The sequence below is a fragment of the Porites lutea genome, chromosome 2 (assembly GCF_958299795.1).
Source record: "Porites lutea chromosome 2, jaPorLute2.1, whole genome shotgun sequence".
Taxonomy (NCBI): domain Eukaryota; kingdom Metazoa; phylum Cnidaria; class Anthozoa; order Scleractinia; family Poritidae; genus Porites; species Porites lutea.
In genome coordinates, this window is record NC_133202.1 from 3,454,749 (window position 1) to 3,481,350 (window position 26,602).

Below are 26,602 nucleotides of genomic sequence, written 5' to 3' on the forward strand. Positions count from 1 at the left end.
AGTCCTAAGATATTTGCTTGTCAACCGATAGGATTGACAGAATAAGTATTTTAATTTAAACGTTTGGTTTTTAAAAAGCAGGTGGTATGTTCATGCGTAAGTATATTTTGACACTGCTTTGTGAGATGCGCTAAAGTTTCTAAAACCTCGACATCAAACCGTTCACAATATGCATTTTAGCTCATTTACTAGAACAACAATTCATTTTCCATGGAATAAAATGTTATACGCTGACATATTATATATCCTTTTGAGGTAAAAGTTTGTGATGTTATTCGATAGAGCAAATAAAAATTAAACCTCTACTTCAAGCTGTGAATACATTGGTAACAAAGATTTTAAAATCAAAGGGTGCCTAAGGCTAACTTGTGGATTAGTATAATTAATGTATTTTAGAAATGAAAGCTGATAATGAATCTGCAATTAGTATACCGGTATATTTTAAGTCTGTCAAAAAATGAACATATATTTTACGAAAAAAAAAAAAAACCAAAAGGCCAAAAAAAAAAAAAAAGGAAAAAAAACTTCCTACAGCGAGAGTCGAACCCAGGAACCTGAGACACGGTAGGTCTACGCGTTTTCCGCCAAATTAATCAACTTTAACACTTAAGTTAACTTTAACACAAAGTTCATAAGCGTCTGTCAAAGTTGGCCATCGCCCTAATTTGAAATATTCAAAGTCCACATGAAGACAATCGTCTTGTGACTCCTGTGTAATGTACAATATCAGCACATCGCGGAACGGAAACGATCTACGACAGTTGTCGTTTTGATATCGGGCGCTTTTGCGTGGAGCCGACTGATACACGAAAGGTGTCTACATTTGTCTGAGACATTTTTTGCGGCATATCGCAATGCCCACAATAACTTGTTCCTTACGCTACGCGTAATCCAAAAGTTAAAAATAGGTTGCGTATAACAACTTTGGCCCAACTAGTAATAGACAATACAATAAATATACTGTTATTTACAAATTATTAAAAAACAGCCAACATATGCATGTCCATTGCCGTTTCTTTTTTACCCTGGGGAATTAACAAATCAAATCACGTTACAAGCAAGTCCACATTTTACTTTGTACTATAGTAAAAAGTGAATAGTAGCGAACAAATTAAAAGTAATCTTTAAGTTTTTTGAAAGATTGCACCATACGGTTTTATTCACAGGTTGATAGCCTTGGTCACCCACTATTAGACTAGTACGAGATCAGGACCTATTAATCTCTGTTTGTTTTCCCTTTCCAGTGTTGCGGGTGAACGTGGTTAAGTGATGTCTTCAAGGGACTTTTCCCTTTTGAGATTTTTTTTTTTTTTATGGGTACATACGCATGTAAATAAGGTGAAATTACTATGTTTTATTTTGATGGCCTAGGTAAACATTTCATGGAAAGCTCTGTTAGCGAAGACTTGTTCACTTAGATGCATCCAGCTAAATAATGTCGTAAGACCTACATTGGGAAAATAAAACGTACAACACTGAGGTCTCGCGTGAGACTGGGTCATTACTGTGACGAATAGCACCATGGGATTGTTTTGGGGACGTCATCTCTTGTTTTGTTAATTAATAAAAAGTTGGGAGAGAGACTCGGCTAAACGTTCGTCCCAAAAACAGTTTCTAAACAGTTATTGGATGAGGTTTTTGTGATATCCAGAATAATTAAGGTGAGGTAGGGGTTATCAGCGGAAGCCGAAGGCCGAGGCTGATGACGATGATTATTCTGGATATCACAAAAACCAAATCTAATAATTGTTTTACTATACATTGAACGAATTCTTTCTTTCTTGCTTCGACATAAAATGTATGTTTTAAAAGTTTGTGCCAACTTTTTCTTTTCCTCAGGTTCGCTCAGTTTTTTCTCTTTCACGTAATCAGCAAACAGCTCCCTAGCCACCTTCGTCGACCTTTTTGTGTTTTGTGTGTCTTTGTCTTAAACTATTTTTTCGATGACCTGCTTGGTCAACGAAGAAAACCTGGAAGTCATGTTTTTGCTTCTTCACTGACGGCAAGCAACACAAAGCGCGCTAACTTGACATGATTACCCTTAGAAATCATGTACCGCGGTCATACATGACATGATTACCTGTGACCTTGAGTGTCCTTGACATGATTATTGTATAATCTGCAGCTAGATGACGTCCCAGGCATTGATTTCGAAAGTTCACTGTACGCTTTCGGCCAATCAGAAAAGAGATAGTGAGTTCAATGCATAATAAATGATGCAATTGGACGTAACACCGACCCAGTCTCATGCGCAGTCTTGAATTGGTTAAAAGACTTTAAAAACATTTTCACAGCTTTGCAAGATATACTTTAGGAATTTTTTTGTATAAGCCCATTAACATTTCTCAGTCTTTAACACTATGTAATCATCTATTGACAATCAGCAATCTATTGATGACACGGCTCTAAGTTTTACTGAAGAGTCCGGGACGATGTGTTGTTTCCAAAAACTACACGAAATCCAATTCTGTGTGCCACACTTTTGCTTTAGACTTTGCTTTGTAATTACAATGAGCGTTAGCTGAAATACTGTAAATTGTTACATGCAAATAAAGTATTCTACTATTACTGCTGCTACTGTAATGATATTCCAATGATACTAATAATATGATGATATTCCAAAAACGCCAAAGGAAATCCGTTGGCATGAACTTAAACATAGGCAACGAGCAAACTGAAATTGTTCAGCAATACACCTATTTAGGTACACGTTTAATTACAACAGGAAACTTTACCCTAGCATTAGAACACTTAAAAGAAAAAGCCCTGCACGCTGTCTCTAGAAAAAGAAAGAAATTTTAATGAAAGGCAAAACCTAGTCAAGTTTAAAATAAGTAATCACAAATTTATGATTAAACTAGGTCGATATCAGATCGATCATGTGCCCAGAGAAAGTAGATTATGTCCACTGTGTAAGTTAAATCAAATTAAAAGTGAAACTCATTTCCTCTTTCATTGCCCGAAATTTTCTTTGCAGAGACAATGTTTTTAAAATAAAGTCAGTAGACATTAAAAAGAAATCAACATCAGAAAGCATAATAGGCATAATACTTCTCGTGAACTCTAACGATTATCATGTAAATAAGCTAGTAATGAAATTCATTTCCTCCTGTATGACTATACGTGATACTATGTTATTGTCAAGTGTACTTATAAGTAATGTAACTTAAGTTGACAAGTATACTATATTAATTGAAACGGGTAAGCTTTTGCAATACTGTGTAATGTTAAGGTCATGCAAATAAAGAAATCTATTACTTACTTACTTACTTAGTATAGTTACTTACTACTACAACTACTACTACTACTACTCCACTGAGTACTACTACTACTACTACTACTACTACTACTACTACTACTACTACTACTACTACTACTACTACTACTACTACTACTACTACTACTACTACTACTACTACTACTACTACTACTACTACTACTACTGCTACTGCTACTGCTACTGCTACTGCTACTGCTACTGCTACTGCTACTACTACTTACTACTACTACTACTACTACTACTTACTACTACTACTACTACTTACTACTACTACTACTACTACTACTACTACTACTACTACTACTACTACTACTACTACTACTACTACTACTACTACTACTACTACTACTACTACTACTACTACTACTACTACTACTACTACTACTACTACTACTACTACAACTACTACTACTACTACTGCTACTTAAGTCCATTAAGACGTGTAAACGCAAACAAATTAACTTACAGATAATTACGGCTTCCGTTCACATGAGATTCGTGTGAAAAGTCTCCAGGATGGAGTTTTGTAAACGGAGAATATCTTCTCGTGTGGACACACAGCTGTAAACGGTGAAGTTTGCATGTGCTCATAAACTTAAAGAAATTGTGTGAACATTGCCTCAAACAGTCAGTAATAATTCTTAGATAATTGTCATTCAAGAGGAACATTTTGTATAAAGACGCTTTATTTTCAAACAGTACATTTACTTTAAATTGGTATTCTCGAAGAGTACATCTTAGCTAGCTTTCAAGCAGCATCGTTGATGAAATAATGAATATGAATCACTTCCTTCTTCCTAAATCGCTGCAAAATTATTATAAACCTTAGCTCGCTATCGAGGTGATGTTACCAAGAACGGAACGGAAATAGGTGTGGAAGGAACCCACTTGAATCACTTTATTTCGACATTCATTAGTAGTTTTGGTGAATTGAGGCGTTTTTGGTATTTCTGTTATTTTTAATTTTCCATTTTATATTTTAATCATTACTTTGGTTGTTGGGTGTCCCCAATTAGTTTACGTTTGTCAACTAGAACAACATTAAACTTAATAATTCTTATTGGATATTTATCGTACGAAGCCAACTTGACAATTAACCTACAACGAATGTTGTTTTTTTATTATTAAATTTTATTCATCTAAAGCTTTTTAAAATGCTATACTGAAATTAATTTATAGAACATGTTCAAGTAATGAAGTATGTCTTATAGCTTTGTATTCTTTTAATGAAAAATGAGAACAATATACCGTAAATAAATTCCGAAAATAAGCCCGGGCCTTATATTTTTCGAAGGCCCTTTTTGAGGGGCTTATGTACGGAGGGAAATTTGCGTTTCAAAATCGATTGGGCTAGCCTTAGCCTATAGTTATAGTATAATTAACTGTACCACTTTTTGCAAATTCGTGAAATGTCATAGACTATATATAGTACTTTTAATAAAAACCCTAAACTTTCGAGGCCCAGAAATTGAAAAGTAAAATTTAACCTTACACCAACAAAACGAAGCTAGTGCGTGCGAGTGCGTGCGCAAGTGGGGTGTTTTCTGTTTCACAATTTGGTTTGTCGTGATCCGAAACATGCATTTATGTTTTTTAGAATGTTTTTTTTCGTGTTGTCACGGTAAAGTTGTCGAGTCTCAGATCGGCTCCTGCAGTAGGTTCTTTCATCGAGAAGTAAAGGTACCGAGCTCCACTGAAAGGCACCAAGAGTGACACTCCAAAGTTTCCGCCATCTGTCATAGATATTCGGTGGACCGACACGTTTCGGAAAAGCTCTAAATTTAATCTTTCTTAAGCTTTCTTGGAAAAACATGCGTGGCTTCGGTCACGCAACGATCCCAGTTTCCAGGGTCTCCGCTACGAACGCTTGGCACAATGACCTCCCTTTTGATAAATACGAAGGAAAACGGCTTGCAGATTATGAGCCTCGCTGCCTACACAAGCGAGACTAATTAAACCCAGGATTTTTCCTGTCCCAGTTATTGGTGCAACTCTTACGGGCTGTTTACATGGAGGGAGAAAGATCCCAGAAGGCGGATCATTCTAGCGCCATATGTTTTCTGCATTCGGTTTGCATACAAAAGGTGGTAGTTGTCCTTATTACTAGGATCTTCCTAGTTGGAGGATCTTAAGGTAGGAAGATCCTGGCAACATGTAAACTGTCTTTGCTAGGAAGATCTTATTACTAGGTACAAACTAAACAAAAGTGGCAACAGGTCGTTCAGTGCATGGCTAATCCATATCACGGCAATAAAGACCGATATGACATTTTTTTTATTGCGTTACCGCGAGCTGATTGTGATAACTCTGCTTAAAGGTAGTTACTAATGCCAGTAAAGACGGCAGAAGGGTCCAAATCGCATTTTTGTTTTTGTCGCCCGCTATTTTGAATTCGCTCTCGCAGTTCTAGATTCTTCTCTTATTGGTACCAGGAGGACCGAAATTTCTGCATGTAAACCCAACGAAAAGTTGTTCCTCCTTAGGATCTTTCTGCTACTAGGATCTTCCTCCTTCCATGTAATTAATCAGTCCCCTGAAAAAAGAATGATACTTATTAATATTAATGATAATTTCTATGTCCAGAAGAGGTTAAACTTTAAGTTTTTCTAATCATGCCAGCTGAGGAGGGCCGCATCATAGTGTTTAAAGAACCTGTACCAAACAAAGTCCTGACAGATCACGTGATCAGAAGTGAAACCACACCCAATGAAGGGAGCTGTCGAGTGAAGTGTTATATGGAGCCCAACTGTGTGTCCATCAATATGAGACCATTGACAGAAGGAAAGATAAAATGCGAATTGAATAACGCCACTGCAGAAAAGGAATTTGTGTTTGATCTAAGGACCAAAGATGCCCACACTTATCTGGCCATCGAGGTAAGCGCTTTTGTTTGGAACTCATCTTAGACAGAATCTCTAGCGACCTCGGTGACGAGGCTGTTCATAAAGGTTAATGGGGGCTGACGTTTAGTTTAAAATAAGATCTAACGTCAAATTTTTATTCCGTTAGTGGAATAGCCTGCGTAGCAAGCGTTTCCGGTTGTGTTATTGCGCGAAAGTTGGGGCGAGAGTAAAATAAATGCTATCGTCCCAGCTTTTCTCGACGAGCTCAAGTGGAAACGCTTGCTACACAGCCTGCTACTGGAACTTAGCGAGTTTGATATCAAGATCGCTTGAATTGTTCGTTCAAGACGTTTTTGAACAAACAAACGACAATAAGCCTGTGGCGATAGGAGCATTTTAAGCGCGAATGTATCAGCTAATTAATATTGAAACCATTCAAAGTCTTGTTTATACATTTCTTAAAGTGAGCTTCTCAATAGGGTGATGGCATTAGGCTACCTTAATACTTTGCTTTTTTGCGGCTAACACTGTAACAATTTCTCCTAGCAACGGGGTTAATTAATAAAGAAGTTTTTGTCCATGAAAGGCAAATTATTTGCGTATGAAAAAAATATACGGAAATTTATCAGCAGCGAGACAAGACACACAAACGGCTTTCACGATTTTTACGACTAAGAAATCAAACATTCTACATCGGACATCTTACATTACACCTGTTGATTCTAATGACTGAAGTTTTGACTTCCGGCTATCGGTTTGTCCATTCTTAAGCCCTCTAATATACTTATAATCTGGTAGTTGTTTTTGATTGCTGCTCCTTATTCCAGAATCCCTGCAGCAGTAGTCCATGTCTAAACAACGGGACATGTCAAGCTGGATTCACAAGTAAAGGGTTTCGTTGTATATGTCTTCCGGGATTCCCCGGAACAAACTGTCGTGCAGGTACGTGCATGCAACAATTTTTTATCGCACGTTTGGCTTAAACCATGCATTAAAAGAGAGATCAGCATTAGGGCCTTAGTAAGAGTGAGGCATTTTTTCGAGGAATGCGCAGAAGGCTAATGTTCGCTTTCTCTTCTTCCCAGCTTCTTTTTCTTTTTGTCTTTCTTTCTTTCTTTTATTGCACATTCTACGTATTCTACTAGACTTCATTTCAATGGGAAACGTTTCAGCTGACGTTTCGCTAAAGTCCCGAACATCGAGAACTTTTTTTGAAAGGGAGTAAGGCTCTGGTAGTGTCAACAAAGAAGATTTTCAAAGGAATTTTCTGGTCAACTGTAGACGTTTTTGAGTATTCCTCTGTCACGTTAAACTGAATCGTACACATTTGGGTATGGCTCGAACCATCTCACTTTCCTATACAGTACATGTTAGCGGTCAAAACTGTCCATGAACGAAAGAGTGATGACGTCACAGGTGGTACAATGGACGATGACATGCACTGTCGGTAATGGGTGGCTCGAGTGTGAATGGGTTAAAGCAGTGTAAAACTGATGAAGCCACATGAACACCAAGGAAGTGCAAGTAGTCGTCAGTTATTTCCTGGGGAATATCCCAAGAGTTCTGATTTATAACTAATCCTGGTTATTTTCAATCACTGTGTTTAGCCAAATCATGTAGTGACCTAAAGAGGATTGACCCTAAAGCAGAAAGTGGAAGCTACGTCATTGACCCTGATGGAGAAGGTGGCTTGCTTCTTATGTATGACGTCATCTGTGACATGACCGACAAAAATGGCGTTGGCGTGGCAGTCATCAGTCACGACAGTGAGAACAGAACCTTGGTGAAAGGATACGATGGTAAAGGTACCTACTCGCGTGACATTCATTACACAGAAGCGAGTCTTTCTCAGATAGCGAGTCTCACCAGAGTCTCCCTGCGCTGTGAGCAGTTTATCAAGTATGAGTGTTATCATTCAAAGTTACTGAATTCCAATGGAAACGGTCCATTCGGGTGGTGGGTGTCACGTGATGATGATAAGATGACGTACTGGGGCGAAGCAACTGAAAATGGCAAATGCGCCTGTGGAATGAACAATACATGTGCAAACCCCACCCTTGGTTGTAATTGCGATGAAAATGACAACGAGTTGCGTGAAGACAGTGGTTTCCTCACTAACAAATCAAAGCTTCCAGTCAAGCAGCTCAGGTTTGGAGACACTGGACATACAAGAGAACAAGGTTACCATACTCTGGGGAAATTCAAATGTTATGGTATCGCCTGATAAAACAAACTGTACTCAGATAATACAAATCAACTAATTGTATTTTCTGTATCATTTTCATATAGACAATCAATTGACCTACCCTGCAAACGTTTCCTATATCTGCTTATTGAACTTGTCAAACCGTTGACACGAGAAACAAAAACTTGGATTGGCTATAATGGTGACCCGCCTAGCCAGGTAACCCATTTTGGATAGAAGGGTCATCTTCCTAGTCGGGCCAACTTTTTTCCACGCAATAACTTTGGCTCGCCCAGCCGGATCAACTTGGTCAAGTTGAGACAATCAGAGTACGAGTACTGTTTTAGACAATCAGTGCGTGCGCGAATGCTGTTGGATTGGGCAAAAGGTTGGCAAAGAGGTCAACATTTTTCTGATGTAAACGCTCGCTAACGATTGACTCGGTTGAGAAGGTTACCCTCTTTACCGCGACTACTTTTCTCTGTATAAACGGGACCTTAAAGTCAAATGCAAGTTAGGACAAAGAGATGATCGGAATGGATTTTTAAAGATGATTCTCTGAATGGAAGTCAGGCCGGGGTGTGTTTCCGAAAGTGCTAGGCTGGTACAATAGTGTTTCAGAGTGTCAGTTTATTTTACCACAATGAATAAAGGACAAGACTACAGGAATACGCAGAAGCAACGTAGTGAGGAAGCCCAAAAAGAAACCATAAGGCTTATAGATATTGGGCTCACTCAAAGTATAAAAAAGTATCCGTTTACAAGGCCAGAATTGAGCTTATACTGACATTGATTAAAAAGTAAATAACTAACATAAATATGTATAAATAGAAAGCAATAAACGTATAACCTATATAAAGAGACACTGTGAAGAGAAAATGACTAATTACAGAGTTTTTATAAATAATTCTCAGAGGAATGTTTGCGAAGCGTGTTTTTGAATGAGGAGTGAGAAAGAGAATCTTTCTCATTTCATAAGAGTTATAATAAGATGGTCCTTGGAAACTCACAGAACTTCGAAGATTGTTTTCGAGGAAGTTGAAAGTAATTCGCGTATTTAGTACCTGTTTTTTGAAAAACTAATCTAGCTCTTCGCTAGTTATTTTAACCTGTTAGAATTTCTTGATACATATAATGCACTATTTTACAACTTGATTATTAGTTTAAGTTCTTGGCTAACGGGAATGTGAAAAACATTTATCATTTATTACATTAGTAGCATATTTATAAGTGACTAGCTACAGTCAGTTAAAGTTTGTACGACGGGCCAGTCTCATTAAAATTAAAGACATTAAACAAGCAAACGCGCAGTTGAGCCTCGATATGTTATGCTGGGCAGGCGGATTTTAATTTTAAATTTCCAAAAAGAGCCTTTTTTGGCGCAATGCTATGAGATTTTCTCTCTTGAAAAAAGCTCGCTTAGCAAAGCTTGGCCTGTTCTGGACAGTTGCAAACATAATTGTTATATCCTGCCAAGAGATAATGATCCTGCACATGTGTTGCTCATTCCGCATACGCCCTTACCACTGCCGGGAGTAGCCCCTCCCAAATTGACATTCTAGGAGAATTGCGTGACACCCACTATCCAAAGAACTGTCTCTCATTTTTATTTAAGACCGAGCCCTTGACATTTAAAAAATTGCTCACTGCAGTGTGACGCGACATTGGTGATACTCGCTGGGCCCTTTTTGGTCCGAAAACGGGTATCGATTTTGCTCATTTTGGTCTGATATCGGGTTTGGTTTCGTTTCAATTCCAAATGAATAAGAACGGTTGGTTTTCACATGACGTCACGGAAATTCAAACTAAAAAACTATTGACCCTACGAGATTTTACTTTCACGATGCACTAGAGCAGCTGAAAACTAATTTTCATACAAATTTTCGCTTCAAAAGGGTTCTTGGTTTTGTGATAGAGTACGCTTGAATTTCTAAGCTTTTGCGTGACGCGGCATTTACATGACGGCCAAGAGAGCTGTCATGTAGGTTTAAAAAATTACTTGTTTCAGGAAATTTTGCTATCCAAACAGTTCATGTATTAGAAAAAGTATTACTTTAGTGTTTATGAGTTTCTCGAAGAATAAATTCACGCTTTTGTAGCAAAAATCGGTAACAGATGTTTCTGTTGGTTTCCGTCCGCTATGTTGGAGCTCATCCAGGTGTGCACCAGCATGGCGTCTCCATACAAATCTCTATAACTTTGGGTAAAACATTTCTTCGGATATCTCGAATATGAAATATTCCTCTGACCTGAATCTTGGCGAGGGTCTTTCTATATGTACCTCCTTTCATTTCTCAGATTCTGGACTTAATCTATTGAACGGTTTTGATTTTTATTTTGATCTATTTTGAATGGCGTGACACTGAAAACAGGCAATAGAAAAATGCGAATTCCAAATGCATTTGAAGAAATCTTTTGTCTGCGCTCTGATCTAAGTAATCATCACATTATTTCTGCCTTAAGGTCAGGTCTGAAAACGGGTATGGATTTTAGAGGTCTGGTCTGGTCTGAAAACGGGTGTAGGAAAACACATTTTTGGTCTGAAATAGGGTCAGGATTTGGAGAACCGGGCGGCACACCCCGGGTACCCCCCGGGTGAAAATTACACTTGTAAAAGTTTTTTAATTACCCCTGGAGTTTCATGTCCCGACACATTACACAGATCTTCTATTCTCATATTCGTGACGGATGTGTCACGCCAACTCCACCCTATTGTCATTCATCTCAGGCTTGCCACCAGTGTATGACGTGAGCGGTCCCTCACTATGACTGAACTTCCACTCTCCGCTATAAATGGTAAAAGGTTGTTATGGTTGCTTGAAAACGGTCTGATTACTCAGCATTGAGCACTTAGATCACTGGCAAGGGTCTTACAAGACCGTGAATTTTAAAGAAATACGCTTATTTAACAATGCGGAAAGGCATTTTCAAGCACCGGTAGCCCAAGGTTTTATTGGAACCTTTTAGTTCTCTTTATAAAGAGAAAAGATCATGATAGAGAACAGAAACCGAATAGAAACCGGTTCATAAAATGACCATAAATTAAATGGGCTCGATGACCAATCAGGAAAGAAGAAACACACAACTTAAACTTGTTTTTTACATTTGAAGGTTACAAGAACAATGTTTTCGTTATACAAATTCTAATACCTCGAAGGGCACGCAACAATGCCAATGGTTACACATTTTGAGCTTGGGCCATCTGTGTTAAGAAGTCAGTGATTTTATAATTCCGGAGGAGAGATCTACACGAAATAAACTCCAACGGTTTTAAAAATACTCCTGCGATTAAGGCAATATATGTTTTCAATTCCTTAAACGCATGTATTACCATTATACTTTTTTAGGATCATTGTTCTTGTCAATCATACCTATCACCTACTGTGTTTCAGAATTTTCAGTAATGACCGAAAAATCTATCTAGTTACCAATGATGACTTTATATTGCTGGCAGTAAAAACTGCAGACCACCTTAAACCGTTATCGACCAGTCTATTTCTCAAGCCACATGCAATGCTTTGTTCTGTATGGAAGAAAATGAGGAAATGCAGCCATGATGATGTCTCAAAAGAACTCTTATAATGCATATCACTGGATACCAAAAACTCGACAGAAGAATTTTCGTAATTTAAAACAATTTCAGAACTTGGTCCTCAATATATGAACTGCACTAAAGTAATTTTTCACTGCATGTTATAGTAGTATTTCGTTAAATTTATCAAGTTGCGAACCACCTTCTTCTCAGAACAATTAGTTGTGGTTTTAGCAGAGTTCAATATGCAGATATGCCTTGACAGGTACCCAAAACACGTAACATTGGGTAACACCATGCAGAATACGTCAAGTTTTTTAATGAAATGTTTGGTATTATCTTTCAAAATACAATCAGTTATTGAATCGACTGAATCGAAATGACTTTCCTTTACCTATAGGTGCAAAACCAACAAACCAATTATAACCTTAACCGATCGAATGTTTTCCTTCTATTTTTTTCTAAGGATTTTAGTTTTCAAAGTAGATAGTATCCATGAATTAATTTATAGAACACGATCGATTAATGAAGTATGCCTGAAGTCTTCTTTCAATGCAAAGTGTTGAACAACAGAAAAACTATAACTATTTAGATCCCGTATGGACTGAGGCAAGCCAAGACATCCCCGACCGTGTTTACCTAATAGTCAAGATACCTGCAGTCTTCTAGTCATAATATCATGCCATGCATTAAAGGGGGAAATCATTCATTCCTAAAAACCTGAGTAACACCTGGCCGTTCGCAGCCAAAAATGCATCGCTCGGACAGGGATCTCTCCTACAAAAACTTTCAAATTAAAAACGTACCCTGACCACGTTTGAAAATCTCTCGATTTTAGTACCTGCACGCCTAATTATCTGTAACCTTTAAAGATCAGAGGAAATTAAAAAACAAACAAACAAACATCAACAGATGTTCAACACTAGGAATATTTCTTCTCTGGATTAACTATTGATTCACTGAATTAAAGAAAAAGCTTAAAAGTATTTTTAAAAATATCATATATTCTTAATTTCCTTGAAACCATAAGCTTGCTCTGTCATAAACTGTCACTCAAGCACAAACACTTTGTTACTTTGTCTCGCTGAATTCGGTTAATAATTTGCAAACGAATACCCTGTTTTAGGCGCTGTCAATTAAGCCATAGAATATGAATACTTATTATTCATTCAAAATATTTCCCCGATTTCTGATTGGCTTAAAAAGCACACGGATAACTCACCATAACCAGTTGCTGATGACCGAATTTGGAAGAATTTTGTGTTTAACGAGGAAATGACGTCAAAAATGCAGCGTTCTTACAGGTTAATGCACCATTAACCGAGAGAGACCTGGGGACGAGGTTGAGTTGTTTTGGTTGTGAAAACAGAAAAAAGCGGACATTTCACTCGTTTCAAGAGTAAGAACTATGCGAAATTATAGCTAAAAACATGGCAAGAACAGCAAGAACACAACTGGAAGGGCGACATCTGCTATTTGGGGAATGTTTGGGGAGCTGAACAACCCTAAACGTGCACTATCGAAGGTGAACTTAACATCGATGGAGGTAAGCATGTTTTAGCTTTTTTTTAAACTTGGAATTATTTTGAATGAATAATAAAACAATTATTGAATTCGGCTTTCGTATCATATGAAGAATTATGGAGATCCGTCGGAGGGTGTTATCCGCCTCGGCCTACGGCCTCGACGGATAACACCCTCCTCGATCTCCAAAATTCTTCATAAGAATGACTCAGCCTCGTTCATTAATTGTTAAATAATTAGTTTGAAACAAAGGAAAATAAAAGTTAAACCAAGGATAAAATTGAACTACAACATATACACTTGATTGATTATTGTCATTTTCGCGGACTTCTGCAAATCAAATTGTAAGACCGATTTACCCAATTTCCAAATGAAAATGAGAAATATTGCTTTCACCAGCTACACGGTGGTTCGCCATACCTATAGACACGCCCTTTCAAGGCCAACACGTTGCTCTCATCAAACCCATGATGCGCACCGGCATTAGCCAAATTATACTCCAAATGCTTAAACAAACTCAGTGAAACTCGATCCCGATTCCTTAATTTACAAAAATCTGCCAAATACCATGAAACCCGATCGAATTGAAGAAAAAATCGACCTGCGCTTAGTGCAAACAGTTGTTTAAGACACTTTCAATTACCGGTAAGCCATGGAATATATATATCTGTATATCTGTTTAAAAAGAAAGAAAATCTGTATATCTGTTTAAAAAGAAAGACCTTCACGAGCACGTAAATCTATTTATTATTGGTTTGTGCTAGTTTAATTTTCCAGGTGTTACTTTTAACAAAAACGTTTTATGAAATTTTGGTTTAAATATGACGTAGTTGTATACACACGACTGTTCATCATTTTGTCGAGAACTTGCGCAAATTGCAGTAGGGACAGTTACCGGAATTTCCAAATAAAAATGAGAATTCTTTTTTCACCAGCTAAATGGTGGTTCGCCATGCCCACAGACGCCTTTTAAGAGCCAACACGCTGTTGTCTTTAAACTCCTGATGGGCACGCATTAACTAAAAAAATAAATTCTAAAAACTCAGAGGAATCCGATCCCGATTCGTGTAACCCGATCAATTAAAAGGAAAATCGACCTGCGTGTAATGCAAACATCTGTTGATGATGTTCATGTAGCAGCTTCCTAAAATGAGTCAAATTCTCTTGTTTCTCGTTTATCCTTCGGTACTGTTTTATTCCTTGAAGGTCACGGGACTTTCGTGTCGACAAGAGAGATCTAAACGCGGGTTTGCTCTCTTCTATAAAAACTACAGTTCTAGCTTCAAAGATGACCATCCCGAATGCGTTAGTTTGTGTGTTAATGATCCAAACTGCATGAGTATGAATTACTGGCTAAACTCGAAGAAGTGCGAACTTAACACTCACTCGCGGGAAACTTGCCCAGCCTGTTTTATGCAAGCATCTTCCATCTACATGGGAATGGCTAGATATCCAGGTAAGGCTGAAGATAAGCATATCATCCTTTGAAGACAAAGGTGATTGCACTGTGGGCAAATATAAATAGGAAGGCTTCAGGTTAAATCATTTTTTGCATTCTCTATCTGTATACAACAAGGCTGATAGGAAGAAAAATTAGCTGCATATTGCACATATGATGCCAACTGTTCTCAACAGGGCAGGGAGTGTAGCTTCCCGTTATGTTATAAACAGTTACGCCAGCTAACCCAAAATGATTACTCTAGAGTGAGACTTGAAAAACGGTATCAACCGTTTCCTTATCAAACGAAACAAAAAAAAATCCACAAGAGAATCGTATTTTATTGGAATTTATCTAGTGCTATAAACTTAGCTGAGTCGCAAATCTTAGAACTTTAATTTGTTGTTCCAAGATGTTTTATCAGTAGACTTCAAAACAGTTTTATTTGGGGTTGGTAAAACACTCGTCAAAAGAAAGATGTATGAAAATTTGCTGCGATTTCATGTGACAGTTGAAAGAAAAAAATCTGACTTTTTTCACTGTATTCCAAGAGCGTTTGAACCGTTTCTCGACATCCTGAATTGTTAACGAGCGTCGCCTCCATAAACCACTTGACTAATGTGTAAATATTCAAGTTATTTCAATATCTTTTTGCTGCATAATGACTGATTGTTTCTTCTTAATTTATAGACCAGTTGATAATAATGCTAATGACCACAACGGTTCATGGTTATTATCATGGACATTTTAATCGTAAAAACTTCAAGGCGCGCAAGAGCGTCTTCGAATGTGTCGAAAAGCTTGTATCTCACTCGCTGTTAGACCAAAGATTCTATTGCATTGGAAAAACTTGTGCATCACTAGCCCTCAGCGAGTTAGACTACGAGTAGTCCCGATTTTTCCTCAGGGATAGTACGTACAGCGAGCGCCACGCGAGCGCGAGTATTTTTCTCTCTCTCCCCGCCACCTCTCGCCTTTCTCGCGTAGGGTGATTTTCACGCGCGCTCGCGTTGCGCTCGCTCCACTATCCCTGAGGAAAAATGGGGACTACTCGTAGTCTAACTCGCTGTAGGCTAGTTATGTACAAGTCTTTCGAACTAAACCATGCAATAGAATGTTTGGTCTACTGATTGAATATTTAGCTTTAACTGGAATAAACACAATAACCCTGAGTGAATGCTGAACCCGACTGGATAAGCTCATTTGAGAAACGTCAAGATAAGGCTAGGAGAAAATATTACTCCGATTATTGTTACTCGTGCGTGAACACTACAAAAACTTCATTGCTACAAATTGTAGCCATACTATCATGAATCTCGCAGAATTTAAGAAAAACGCACTAGCTGGCCAGTTTTGGCAAGCAAACTTAAGTTGATATTAATTAAGAGGCAATGAACCAATAGGACAATTGCATGATGATGTCATTTTACAACAACTATAAAAGAAATCCTTCAGTTTGTTGACTTCTCGAGCAAATTGGGGCTATTGTTTTTTAAACCTCAGCAGGACTGACAATTTCTTACATTTAAAAATAAGAAAGCATAAACGAAATAAATTCTGGTAGTTCTAGTCAAATGTCGTCATCGTGAAAGTAGCCTATTGTCAGAAATTCAGCTGTAACCCATATGCCTCTAAGAAGGTGACTCCTTTCTTGACTCCTAATTCAGTAGCAAAGAAGGATTCATGACTATTACAAAAGCACTCTGATCTCAACTTAGTCATCTCTGCTTTATAGGCCATATAACTCAAGGAGCTTAAGACATAAGCAACCTGAACTGAGAATTCAAAGCCACGCAGCCAACAACATTGGTGCGAGACCCTCCTTTGGCGCACACCCCATTGAAAGTTAACTCATGGCCTGAGCTTGACTATGAGACCAGCCACTGAAACCTGGCCATCGCTAGGTTCCTGCTCGAATATTCTCGACGCTTTTCAAGCACCTTTTCAAAAATTAAGCTAGTTATAATAGATTAATGATCTGAAAAGAAAAGCTCGTGACCTATCTTGCTTTTAATCGTGTGGGTAAACCTTATATCACATGTAACCTAAAGCATGAGAGCTAAAACCCAGACGATAGATTCTTGACGATAGACGATAGACGATGGACGATATCAAAATGTCAAAGACTTTTTCGCGACATTCAAACCTGAGATGCTCTAGTTTTAAATTTGTGGCCATAGTGAGAAAGAGGAACTTCGGCGGAGTTCGAATTCGCACCGCAGAAAACTCACTAACTACTACACCACTGAATCTTACACGCTTTTCGCAGTAAAACATATCTAATATAGCGCATTTGGCCCTGGAAGGTTTGAAGGGAAACGTCATTTGAAGCTATAGTCGAGCAATTAAAAAAAAATAGGTTTGAGGAAAATAAGCAAGTTTTGGTGGTAAAAGGCGTAACTTGAAATCATTTTATCGCATTTCAAGGAATTACCTCGATTTTCGCTCTTATTTGAAATAGTGTTTTGAAACTAATGGATCACATCGCTTCTATTTTCTCAGTCTGAAATACTTCAAAATTTATCGCCGAAAGCATTCCTTGATTGTTACAACGCGACGGCTGAAGAACAGGACCAAGTTTGTTTTGTTGCGGTTTTGATGCTAGGCAACTGTGCAGACACCATCGCGCCGTGATATAGAAAGATCAGTATGCTACCGACCGACCCACGTGCGATCACGTGCGACAAATGTCGACAGATTTATCAATCTCGCTACGCGAGGAACAAAAATGTTGTATCGGCGCTTAGATTTTCTTAAAATAAGAAAAACTTATAACACTAAGCGTAAATGAGAAGCGAACAAGTCTAACGAGTCTATGCGAAGGACATTTTAAAATGTGTTCAATCAGTCCTCCGCTTTTTTAGACCAAAATGGGGCCCGAAGGGGCCGAAAAATTTTTTCTCAGTCCAACCCCCCTCTTATCTCAGGGTCTGGATGACCGGGGCCCCCCGTTATCTGAAGGTCTGGATTCCGCCACTAACTTAAGTTACCGTCGAATTTGTTTTTGTTGCTCCTAACTTTTGCTTTCAAAAAAATATATATCTTTAGTTGTTTTTCGCTTGGTCATGTGACATGACTATTTTCTTAAAATTGCAAATATTCGAGGGAATGCCTGTTCATTAATTACTTCACTTTTGTTGTTCTTTTTTTCCTAAGAAAATGTAATGACAATAAAGGTCACTTTAACAAATGTGTGGATCTAAATTCTATAATATGTTGTTCTTTTGTCTTTTACGGATTCTATTTTATAAATTTTTTTTTAATAACTGTTCGAAGGAACAAATATTGCCTAGAAGTTTCTAAAGCTTGAGAAAAGCTAAAGATTTCTGGATAACCGTTCCATTCGTCTAAAATATTCAGAGGTTTTCTGATAGCTTAACTACGATTTTCGGAAGTTGTGTTAATCTCCTTTTTAATACCAAGATATTACGATTATTGTTCATAAGTGTCTCTTAATTAAAATTTCGGTATAGAGACAATATGTTCCCCACAATTTTCTAATGAAAGCAAGACTACTTCATGTACTCAAACTTTCGACTGGACCCATAAGGGTAGCTAACACTTTCGGATTTTTATTTTATTTTATTTTATTTTATTATTTTGGATGAGACGAAAAAGCCACAAAAAACTTTCGTGACGACCAAAGTTCCCCTAAGACATCCAAAAAGATAAATATTTTTGGGGGCAACTCCAAATTAACCAAACAGGCTTCCAAAGCGCAGTGAAAACCATTTGAGACACTTCAGGCGTGCGTGGAAACATTCCGTCGTTGGGTGCCCCTGGCGAGGAATCGGTTTGCCTGCATAGCAGGCGCTTGGAAGTAGTGGGCACAAGGAAAAATGGGCGCGTGTCTCCCTCGCGCGCGCACGTTCTCTCTTTCACCCACTACTTCCAAGCGCCTGCTACCCAGGCTAGGAATCGGTAGGTAATGAAGTACGAGATGGTTAGGATGACGCAAAACAGAAAATCCGAAGGGACCGCTTAGGTAGATTTTGTGACATTTATTGTCAATTATATTAGCTTCGTACTCGTTATCAGTGATCTACACTCGGTGGAGCAGCTTACGTTTTTTAAATTTATGGACCAAAAAACCACTCGTTAAGCGCAGATGAAGTTATAAGGTACGTACAACTGTGTATATATAAACACTTTGAGAGTTTGCCAGACACGAAATCACAAATCTTCCAGTGGAAACACTTTGCCAGACACTCTTTCTCTCTCATTGGAGGAGTAAGACGTAGCCCACAAACAAGCTATTAAGCAAGACGAGTGAATCAACGGCTAGCGGCACTAGCAGAACGCTGGACGATTACAGAAATTCGCCGACAATCAAATTCTGTGCTGACTTATTCTGCTCACAGATGTCCTACAAAGTTTTAAAAAGTACTAGAACGCGCGAGCGTTAATTGATCAAGCTTACTTTGATAGTTTGGTTCAGCTGGATTTGTTCGATTTGTGAAATTTACAGGACTGCCGGTCATTTAGTATTTTGAAAACCTTGACCGGTTACCGGCCACATAGCCACAGCGATGTAACGGTATGTAAAAAGTGAAACAGAAATAGCGAAAAATTCCAACTTCTAATTTAATCTTTTCTTATGGTTAAGAATAAAATATTCTCGAATTAACTGAGAACAGGCAGTCGAACCCCGCTATTTCGAACTCGGTTAATTCGAAGTCCCCGCTATTTCGAAGGAAGATCGAATTCCCTTGGATTTTACTATCAGCTATTTCGAACTCGGTTATTTCGAATTCCCTGGTATTTCGAACTCATCGTTCTTTCCCTACATCTTAAATCAACTCCGTTATTTCGAACTTGTCAAAAACAGATTACGTACATAAGAGCACAGCTGGAAACGTATTGCATTTTATTTGAGCTCGTAATGTTTGACTCACGTGCAGTGTCATTCACGATCGACAAAAGTGTTAGAAAAAAACAAAAACAACAGAACATTCAACGATTTTTCAATGCAACAGCATCTACTGATTTATCCGACGTATAATTACTGTATTTTTATTTCATCAGTGTCTTTCTTCATACTGTACTGTATTTTATTGTCTATACTATATTATTTATTGTCGTCAATCCTTACCATGTCCTTTTTCTTCTTCAGACACTGATGACTGTTATCCAAGCCCGTGTCTAAACAACGGAACATGTACAGACGGAGTGAATGACTACAACTGCACTTGCGTGCCTGGCTTTGTAGGAAAGAATTGCTCAAATAGTAAGTCTTTAAAAGGATTGAGATTTTCGGATTAACACTGAACAGTGAATAGTAATCGTATTCCAAGTACATAGTCGCACTATCTTACTCGCTCCTTTTGAAAAAGTCGTTTTGCATAAGTTACAAATCCAAGTTTCCTTACATCTTGTAAAACGTAATAAGAGCATCCCCCTATACAAGGAAAAAGGCAATTAATTCATATTCATGCCAAGGCCGTTTTAAATTTGGGAAAAATTACAGATCAAAGCTGTGTAAATATTCGAACTGAAATACTGAGTGCATCGCTTGCGTTTCTTGTTTTTACTCCGTCACCTATTGTATGGAACATGTGTGAATATCTTCATTATGAATCGGTATATTTCAAAGAGCTGCACAACGACATTGACCTACAATATGCAGAACGGGGGCAGCTGTAGTGTCAACTATTACTAGTAATTAACTAGTCATAGTTGTCACTAGTAGTCACCGACTCCATGCGGTTGTCCATGTATTTGCCATGAACCTTGGAAATGTAGTTTTCGTATTAGAGTTTCTGAGTGCAATTCTTTTGTTTTCTTTTGTGTTTTCTCAATTATTACACTTTGTTCCCTGGGTTAATGAAAATCCTCATACATGTCATGCTTACGATGGACAATGAGTTCAACCAACAATGCAAATGTAACAGAACGCGTGTTAAACAACAAAACCATCTTTAATTATTTATTTGTAAGTAACATTTTTAATGTCCTCTAACTAATGTGTCGAACGACTGCTTTGGCTTCGAGTGTAACATTCTTGAACGCAACTGATATAAATAATTTCGCAATAAACTAACCCAACAAAAACATAGACCACTGTTTGAAGTCTCTCACCTTTGAGATATTTCCCAGTTCACTTTTTCTTGCATCAAATAAAATAATCGGGATTCGGCAATAAACTAACCCTACAAACACATGGACCACTGTTTATGAAATCCTGAATACCTTGATATAGAACAAAACCCGGTTATTTCACGTCAGCACCTTTCTTGTTTTTGACTGGGTTTTGAAATATTTGAGCTATTCCTGATGTGGTTAGAATCGAGTCTGTCGATCCATGATGCTGATTTGTGTCTGACAAATCAAGTTCAAAGTTCTGTCGATCCACGTTGCTGATTTGTGTCTGACTAAGCAAGTTCTTTTAATACCAAACAATTCCAGTACTGCTGAATAGCTTTTTAATTAAAAGAAATCGGAAAATTGATGTGTTACAAGACAATCAATGATAAAAATACCCTTATAGCTTGGAGTGAAATCCTGACACAATTCGGCGAATGCGACTCGTTGCCAAACCCAGTTTGCGCGGTTGCTGAGCCAGGCGCACATGCTGAAAATTAACGGGGACCACCGTGCGCGCCTAGTTTCATCAAATCGAGAAAATTCACAGTTCGCATACTAACAGTACGACGATACGATACTTTTTCTTTACGTGGGGTACATTAGGGTGCCTCCTCGGGTTCCGGCCTGCGGGGGCAATTAACGCTGGTTTCAATTAGTCGTCTACGCCGCAAAATGTAATATTAACGCAAAATGTAATAAGAATCGCCGCAAAATGTAATACTAACGCAAAATGTAACAACATTGACGCAAAATGTAATAAAATTTTCAACGCAGAATGTAATAATCTTTCAACGCAAATTGTAATAACTTTTCTAACGCATAATGTAATAACGCAAAATGTAATAATTTCCGAATAACGACGTGCATGCTATTTCACAATCGGTATTGTTGCTCAGTCATCGGGAGTAGCGAATTCAGATCTTCAATTAAATTATAAGCTATTATTATTATTGATATTAATATTAACATTATTAATAATATTAATATTAATTATTATTATCATTATTGCTAATATTACAATGAAACAGTTGAAATGAGGAGATGTAATCATCTTTAGGGAACCGAATGGGACGTTTGTTTGCGCTGATTTGAACGTAATACAGGTCCCAATACAGTGCCCACCTAGCCGTCCCCTAAGCCAACATTTCGCCCTAAGTGAGAAATAAGTGTTAATGTTGGCTTAGGGGAGGGTTATGTAGACAGTTTCCCATAATCATCCAAAAATTCTAACCCAAACCAAATTACCCATACACCCTCCCCCCTCAAGTGGTCAAAAATGGTCGGCCCTAAAAAGACGAAATTGCGCACTTTTTATGGATCTCCCAGTTCAAGATTTGGCGCCGTCAACTCTAAGCCAATGGCGATTGCGTTGCTGAGCAAATTCAAGGTTTCGTTTAGCGTCGAATGCGTTTCCTGATATTGAGTCGGTCGGTCGGATTGAAAAAAAAAAACTAAAAAACAAAATCACAAGAAGTCTCGGAATAGGAGGCCCTGGTACCCCAGGACGACGTTAAAAGTTAACATTCACATATTTGGATTAACAAAATTCACAATATACTGTAAAAAATGTTTATGTCTTTGTTCCTGTTTTTCTCTATGTTGTTACTATGCTCATTTTTCAGATTAAAAGAATTATTTCAAGTGAAAAGTGGTTTAACTGGGTCGTTACTTTTTTTTGAAAATGCCAAAAATTTGGGTCGGTCCGACGACGCTAAACGGAGAAAAAAAAGAGTATGGCCTGTCTTCTAATCACAACTGCCTTGCCAGGCAAATTCAATGTTTTTGTGCATCAGCTTAGCTCTACTGCAATCAAAAATGCGTTACTGGGCTGACTAAAAAAATTTTGCGCTATCTGTTCTAGCAAAAGACAACTGCCTTACAATGCAAACTGATTTGACTTTGCAAAGCTTGGAAACTTCAACATAAAAGAAACTTGGACCTAAAAAACAGCATTAAGAACAATTCAGCCTCTATTAAATGAGAACTTAGGAAAAGTAAGCTACAGCCAAAGTTGTCTGGTTCTCATGAAAAAAAGTGTGACAGATATCTTATATTTTAAATGCATTTGAATTACGCTTTGAAAGTTGAATCTATTACTTGTTTTCGACAAAAGCTATTTTATTTGACTGAATTAAATTCAACACCTGAAATTAAACCAAGTCTCTCAGTTGCTACAGTTGTGGTACAGTACAGCAAGCTCTTGCAGCCATTTTTGTCTTGTCACGCAATGCTCCTCCTCCTTTGCTGGGGAAGAGTGTTGCGTGACGAGACAAAACACGGCTGCGATCGAGAGAGACTAGCTCAGCACGGAAGTAACACGATGTTTCAACCGTTATTTCATTAGTAGTAATAATAATAATAATAATAATAAGAAGAAGAAGAAGAAGAAGAAGAAGAAGAAGAAGAAAATAAATATTATTACTATTATTAATGTCAATATTGATAATAATAATAAGAATAATTCACATCGAGATCTGGATCAGCTAATGATTACTGAGCCACAATACCGATTTTGAAATAGCATGCACGTCGTTATTTCGGAAATTATTACATTTTGCGTTATTACATTATGCGTTAGAAAAGTTATTACAATTTGCGTTGAAAGATTATTACATTTTGCGTTGAAAATTTTATTACATTTTGCGTCAATGTTATTACATTTTGCGTTAGTATTACATTTTGTGGCGATTCTTATTACATTTTGCGTTAATATTACATTTTGCGGCGATTATTACATTTTGCGGCGTAACAGTCGTCCCATCACAAAGTGTTCAGTGACCCACAAATAGGAATATACGTTGAAATCTTCCAAACGTGGACCTCACGCCAGAAAAATGAAGTCCTGAATATTGTACAGGCTAAGAATTACCCAGAAGTACCCACATTTTGAAGACTTCAGTTCATCGACCAAAGATGGCTGAAATTTCGAATCTTTTATCACATTTCAACGCCATGCGGGATAATATCGGGTAAAGTCTGCTGAAGGCTATAATCTGTTGGGCGCTTTCGAGAGCGCTTTATACCGAAGCAGTCACTTTGTATTTTCAAAGTGGTTATTGTTAAAAGGAATTTGACTATAATTATTTTAATTCGAAGAAGGAGCGGTGAAAAATGGTGTGTTTCAGTTTGATAGGAACCCAAAGAAAGGTGCCACGCAGCATGCAAGCGGCACAACCGTAAACAAGCCTGCTCAGAAATTGAAAAAGAAACATCAGAAACTTTGTTTATTCAAAAGAACAGATCAGTATTCTGGCCAGGAAATTTCCTTGAAGATTGCTGGTAGATTTTGCTAAAGAGAATTCTTTGTCGCATCGATAGGTTAAATTTTATTTGTAACTGCCGTTGTAAACTTAGCGCCTGTAAATCTTCCTTTAGTACTTAGCTTCAACGTGTAGCGGCTGTTTTGTTGGAACCACTTTTTAGATCATTCATGGTTTTGGTTCTCCTCAGGCCTGGGTTCTCCTAGTGAGCCTAGCGAAGCTTATCAGTTGCCGAGTCTTATACTTCGTGTTTACAGTGCGACCGTGGGCACAAGTAGTTCTCGACAGATCAGTAAACAACATGTAAAGCTTTTATTAGTCAAAGTAATTCTCCTTTAAAGCTTAGCGAAAATAAGCAAACTCGATAATCTCAAAAGCAGAAGCTGCTGAACCGAAACATGTTTGGAAGCATCCACATCGAGCACTGCGATGTTCATTTCGCGCGTGCTGAAGATTACTGATCATTTGGATATGTCACGTACGCAATGAAAATATAACATGAAACGAGGTGCATCGTGGGATACTATTCGATTCTCGTCTGGCCGTAAACTAAGGCTGCATGCAAACGGACGCAACAACAACAATCTGTTTTTTCATTTAGCTTTTTCATGAAGAGGTGGGCCTCAAGTACTTTCCTAAGACAATCGCGTTCATATCTAGGTGTTTCAATTGGGATAAGTAACATATGGGAAACAGAGTGGCTATTGCCGAGGAAGTGTTCTGAAACTGACAGTTACAGACTGGGCGGGTTCTAGATCCCCTATAACGACCACTGCCTCCTTCGCAGTCTCTCGCCATCGCTTATTTTTTGGGTGTTTTAGTTAACAAGTAAGATAAGAGGGGGAGAAAGCAAAAATGGCAAGGAAAGAAAAACCTCAGCGACTTTCATTTATCTCTATTTATCATTATATTTTATTTAATTAGATTCGCCAATTCTCTGCAGGGTCACTGCATGACGCTAATTACTGCTAGCCCGTAACAGTCCCTTCCCATCAGTCCCCGCTCGCGCTCTGCGCTCGTTCGCATCATACTCCACTAGTTCTCCCCAACTCAGCTTGGGGAAAGACTGTGAGGGAAGCAGTAACGATTACAAATTCACGAAGAATTTTACTGGATGTTTTGTAAAATTAACTCAAATTGTAGCAGAGACATACTTATGTGAATTTTTTTTTCAATCATTCAGCAGGATTTTCGAAAGTGACCTTTCCAAGGTCATGCGCAGATTTCAAGAATTCTGACCCAAAAGCCTCGAGCGGTAGATATGTAATCGACCCAGACGGTGAGAAGATTCTGTCTCCATTTACAGTTTACTGCGACATGAACGACAAGAACGGTGTTGGCGTGACAGTCGTCAGTCACGACAGTGAAAACAGAACCTTGGTGAGAGGATACGAAGGACCAGGTAACTACTCGCGTGACATTCATTACACAGGAGCGAGTCTGTCTCAGCTAGCGAGTCTCACCAGAGTCTCCCTGCGCTGTGAGCAGTTTATCAAGTATGAGTGTTTTCATTCAATGTTATTGCGTTCCAATGGAGAGGATCCATTCGGATGGTGGGTGTCACGTGATGGCGATAAGATGACGTACTGGGGCGGAGCAACTGAAAATGGCAAATGCGCCGGTGGAATGAACAACACATGTGCAAACCCCAACCGTGATTCTAATTGCGATACAAATAACAAGGAGTGGGGTGAAGACAGTGGTCTCCTTACTGACAAGACAAAGCTTCCAGTTATTCAGCTCAGGTTTGGAGACACTGGACATGACATTTTCAAGGAAGAAGGTCACCATACTCTGGGGAAATTAAAATGTTATGGTATCGCCTGATAAAGCAAACTGTACTCACATAATAAAAATCAACTACAGTCGACTCTCTCTTAACGGACACCTCTATAAGACGGACACCTCCCTAAAACGGACACCAAGAGTTGGTCCCTGCCTTTCTTTGCTCCCTTTATCTGACTCTCTATAAGATGGACATCTCTCTAAGAAGGACACTTACTGCCGGTCCCAAAGGTGTCCGTCTTAGAGGGAGTTGACTGTAATTGTATTTTGTGCATCATTTTCGTATAGACAATCAATTAACCTACCCTGCAAACGTGTCCTATATCTCTTTACTGAACTTGTCAAACCGTTGACAAGAAAAACAAAAAGTTGGATTGGCTATAATGGTGACCCGCCTAGCCAGGTAACGCTTTTTGGATAGTAGGGTCACCTTCCTAGTCGGGCCAACTTTTTTCCACGCAATAACTTTGGCTCGCCCGGCCGGATCAACTTGGTCAAGGCGAGGCAATCAGAGTACTGGTGCTGTTTTAGACAATCAGAGCATGCGCGAATGCCGTTGGATGAGGGGCAAAAGGTTGGCAAAGGGGTCAACATTTTTCTCGTATAAACGCTCGCTAACGGTTGACTCGGCTGGGAAGGTTACCCTCTTTCCCGCGACTGCTTTTCTCAGT

The 26,602-nt window shown here is 38.4% G+C and overlaps 2 protein-coding genes across 2 annotated transcripts; both read left to right on the forward strand.

Moving 5' to 3' along the window:
- Positions 1 to 5,772: 5,772 nt before the first annotated feature.
- On the forward strand, positions 5,773 to 8,476 carry LOC140926498 (contactin-associated protein 1-like). The gene is made up of 3 exons (XM_073376228.1): positions 5,773 to 6,156; positions 6,951 to 7,065; positions 7,731 to 8,476. The coding sequence occupies exons 1-3, from the start codon at positions 5,893 to 5,895 to the stop codon at positions 8,345 to 8,347; spliced, it is 996 nt and encodes a 331-aa protein (XP_073232329.1). The 5' UTR covers positions 5,773 to 5,892; the 3' UTR covers positions 8,348 to 8,476.
- Positions 8,477 to 14,513: 6,037 nt separating this feature from the next.
- LOC140925042 (neurexin-4-like) lies at positions 14,514 to 26,072 on the forward strand. Its single transcript, XM_073375003.1, has 3 exons — positions 14,514 to 14,820; positions 19,916 to 20,029; positions 25,330 to 26,072. The coding sequence occupies exons 1-3, from the start codon at positions 14,514 to 14,516 to the stop codon at positions 25,971 to 25,973; spliced, it is 1,065 nt and encodes a 354-aa protein (XP_073231104.1). The 3' UTR covers positions 25,974 to 26,072.
- The last annotated feature ends 530 nt before the right edge of the window (positions 26,073 to 26,602 follow it).

What these genes read in the sequence shown, in the direction of transcription:
- LOC140926498 (XM_073376228.1), top strand. Translation starts at nt 5,893, where the DNA reads ATGCCAGCTGAGGAGGGCCGCATCATAGTGTTTAAAGAACCTGTACCA. An exon ending in ACACTTATCTGGCCATCGAG is followed by an intron (nt 6,157 to 6,950) that starts GTAAGCGCTTTT and finishes TCCTTATTCCAG; the next exon opens with AATCCCTGCAGCAGTAGTCC. An exon ending in CGGAACAAACTGTCGTGCAG is followed by an intron (nt 7,066 to 7,730) that starts GTACGTGCATGC and finishes CACTGTGTTTAG; the next exon opens with CCAAATCATGTAGTGACCTA.
- LOC140925042 (XM_073375003.1), top strand. Translation starts at nt 14,514, where the DNA reads ATGAGTCAAATTCTCTTGTTTCTCGTTTATCCTTCGGTACTGTTTTAT. An exon ending in GGGAATGGCTAGATATCCAG is followed by an intron (nt 14,821 to 19,915) that starts GTAAGGCTGAAG and finishes TTTCTTCTTCAG; the next exon opens with ACACTGATGACTGTTATCCA. An exon ending in AGGAAAGAATTGCTCAAATA is followed by an intron (nt 20,030 to 25,329) that starts GTAAGTCTTTAA and finishes TCAATCATTCAG; the next exon opens with CAGGATTTTCGAAAGTGACC.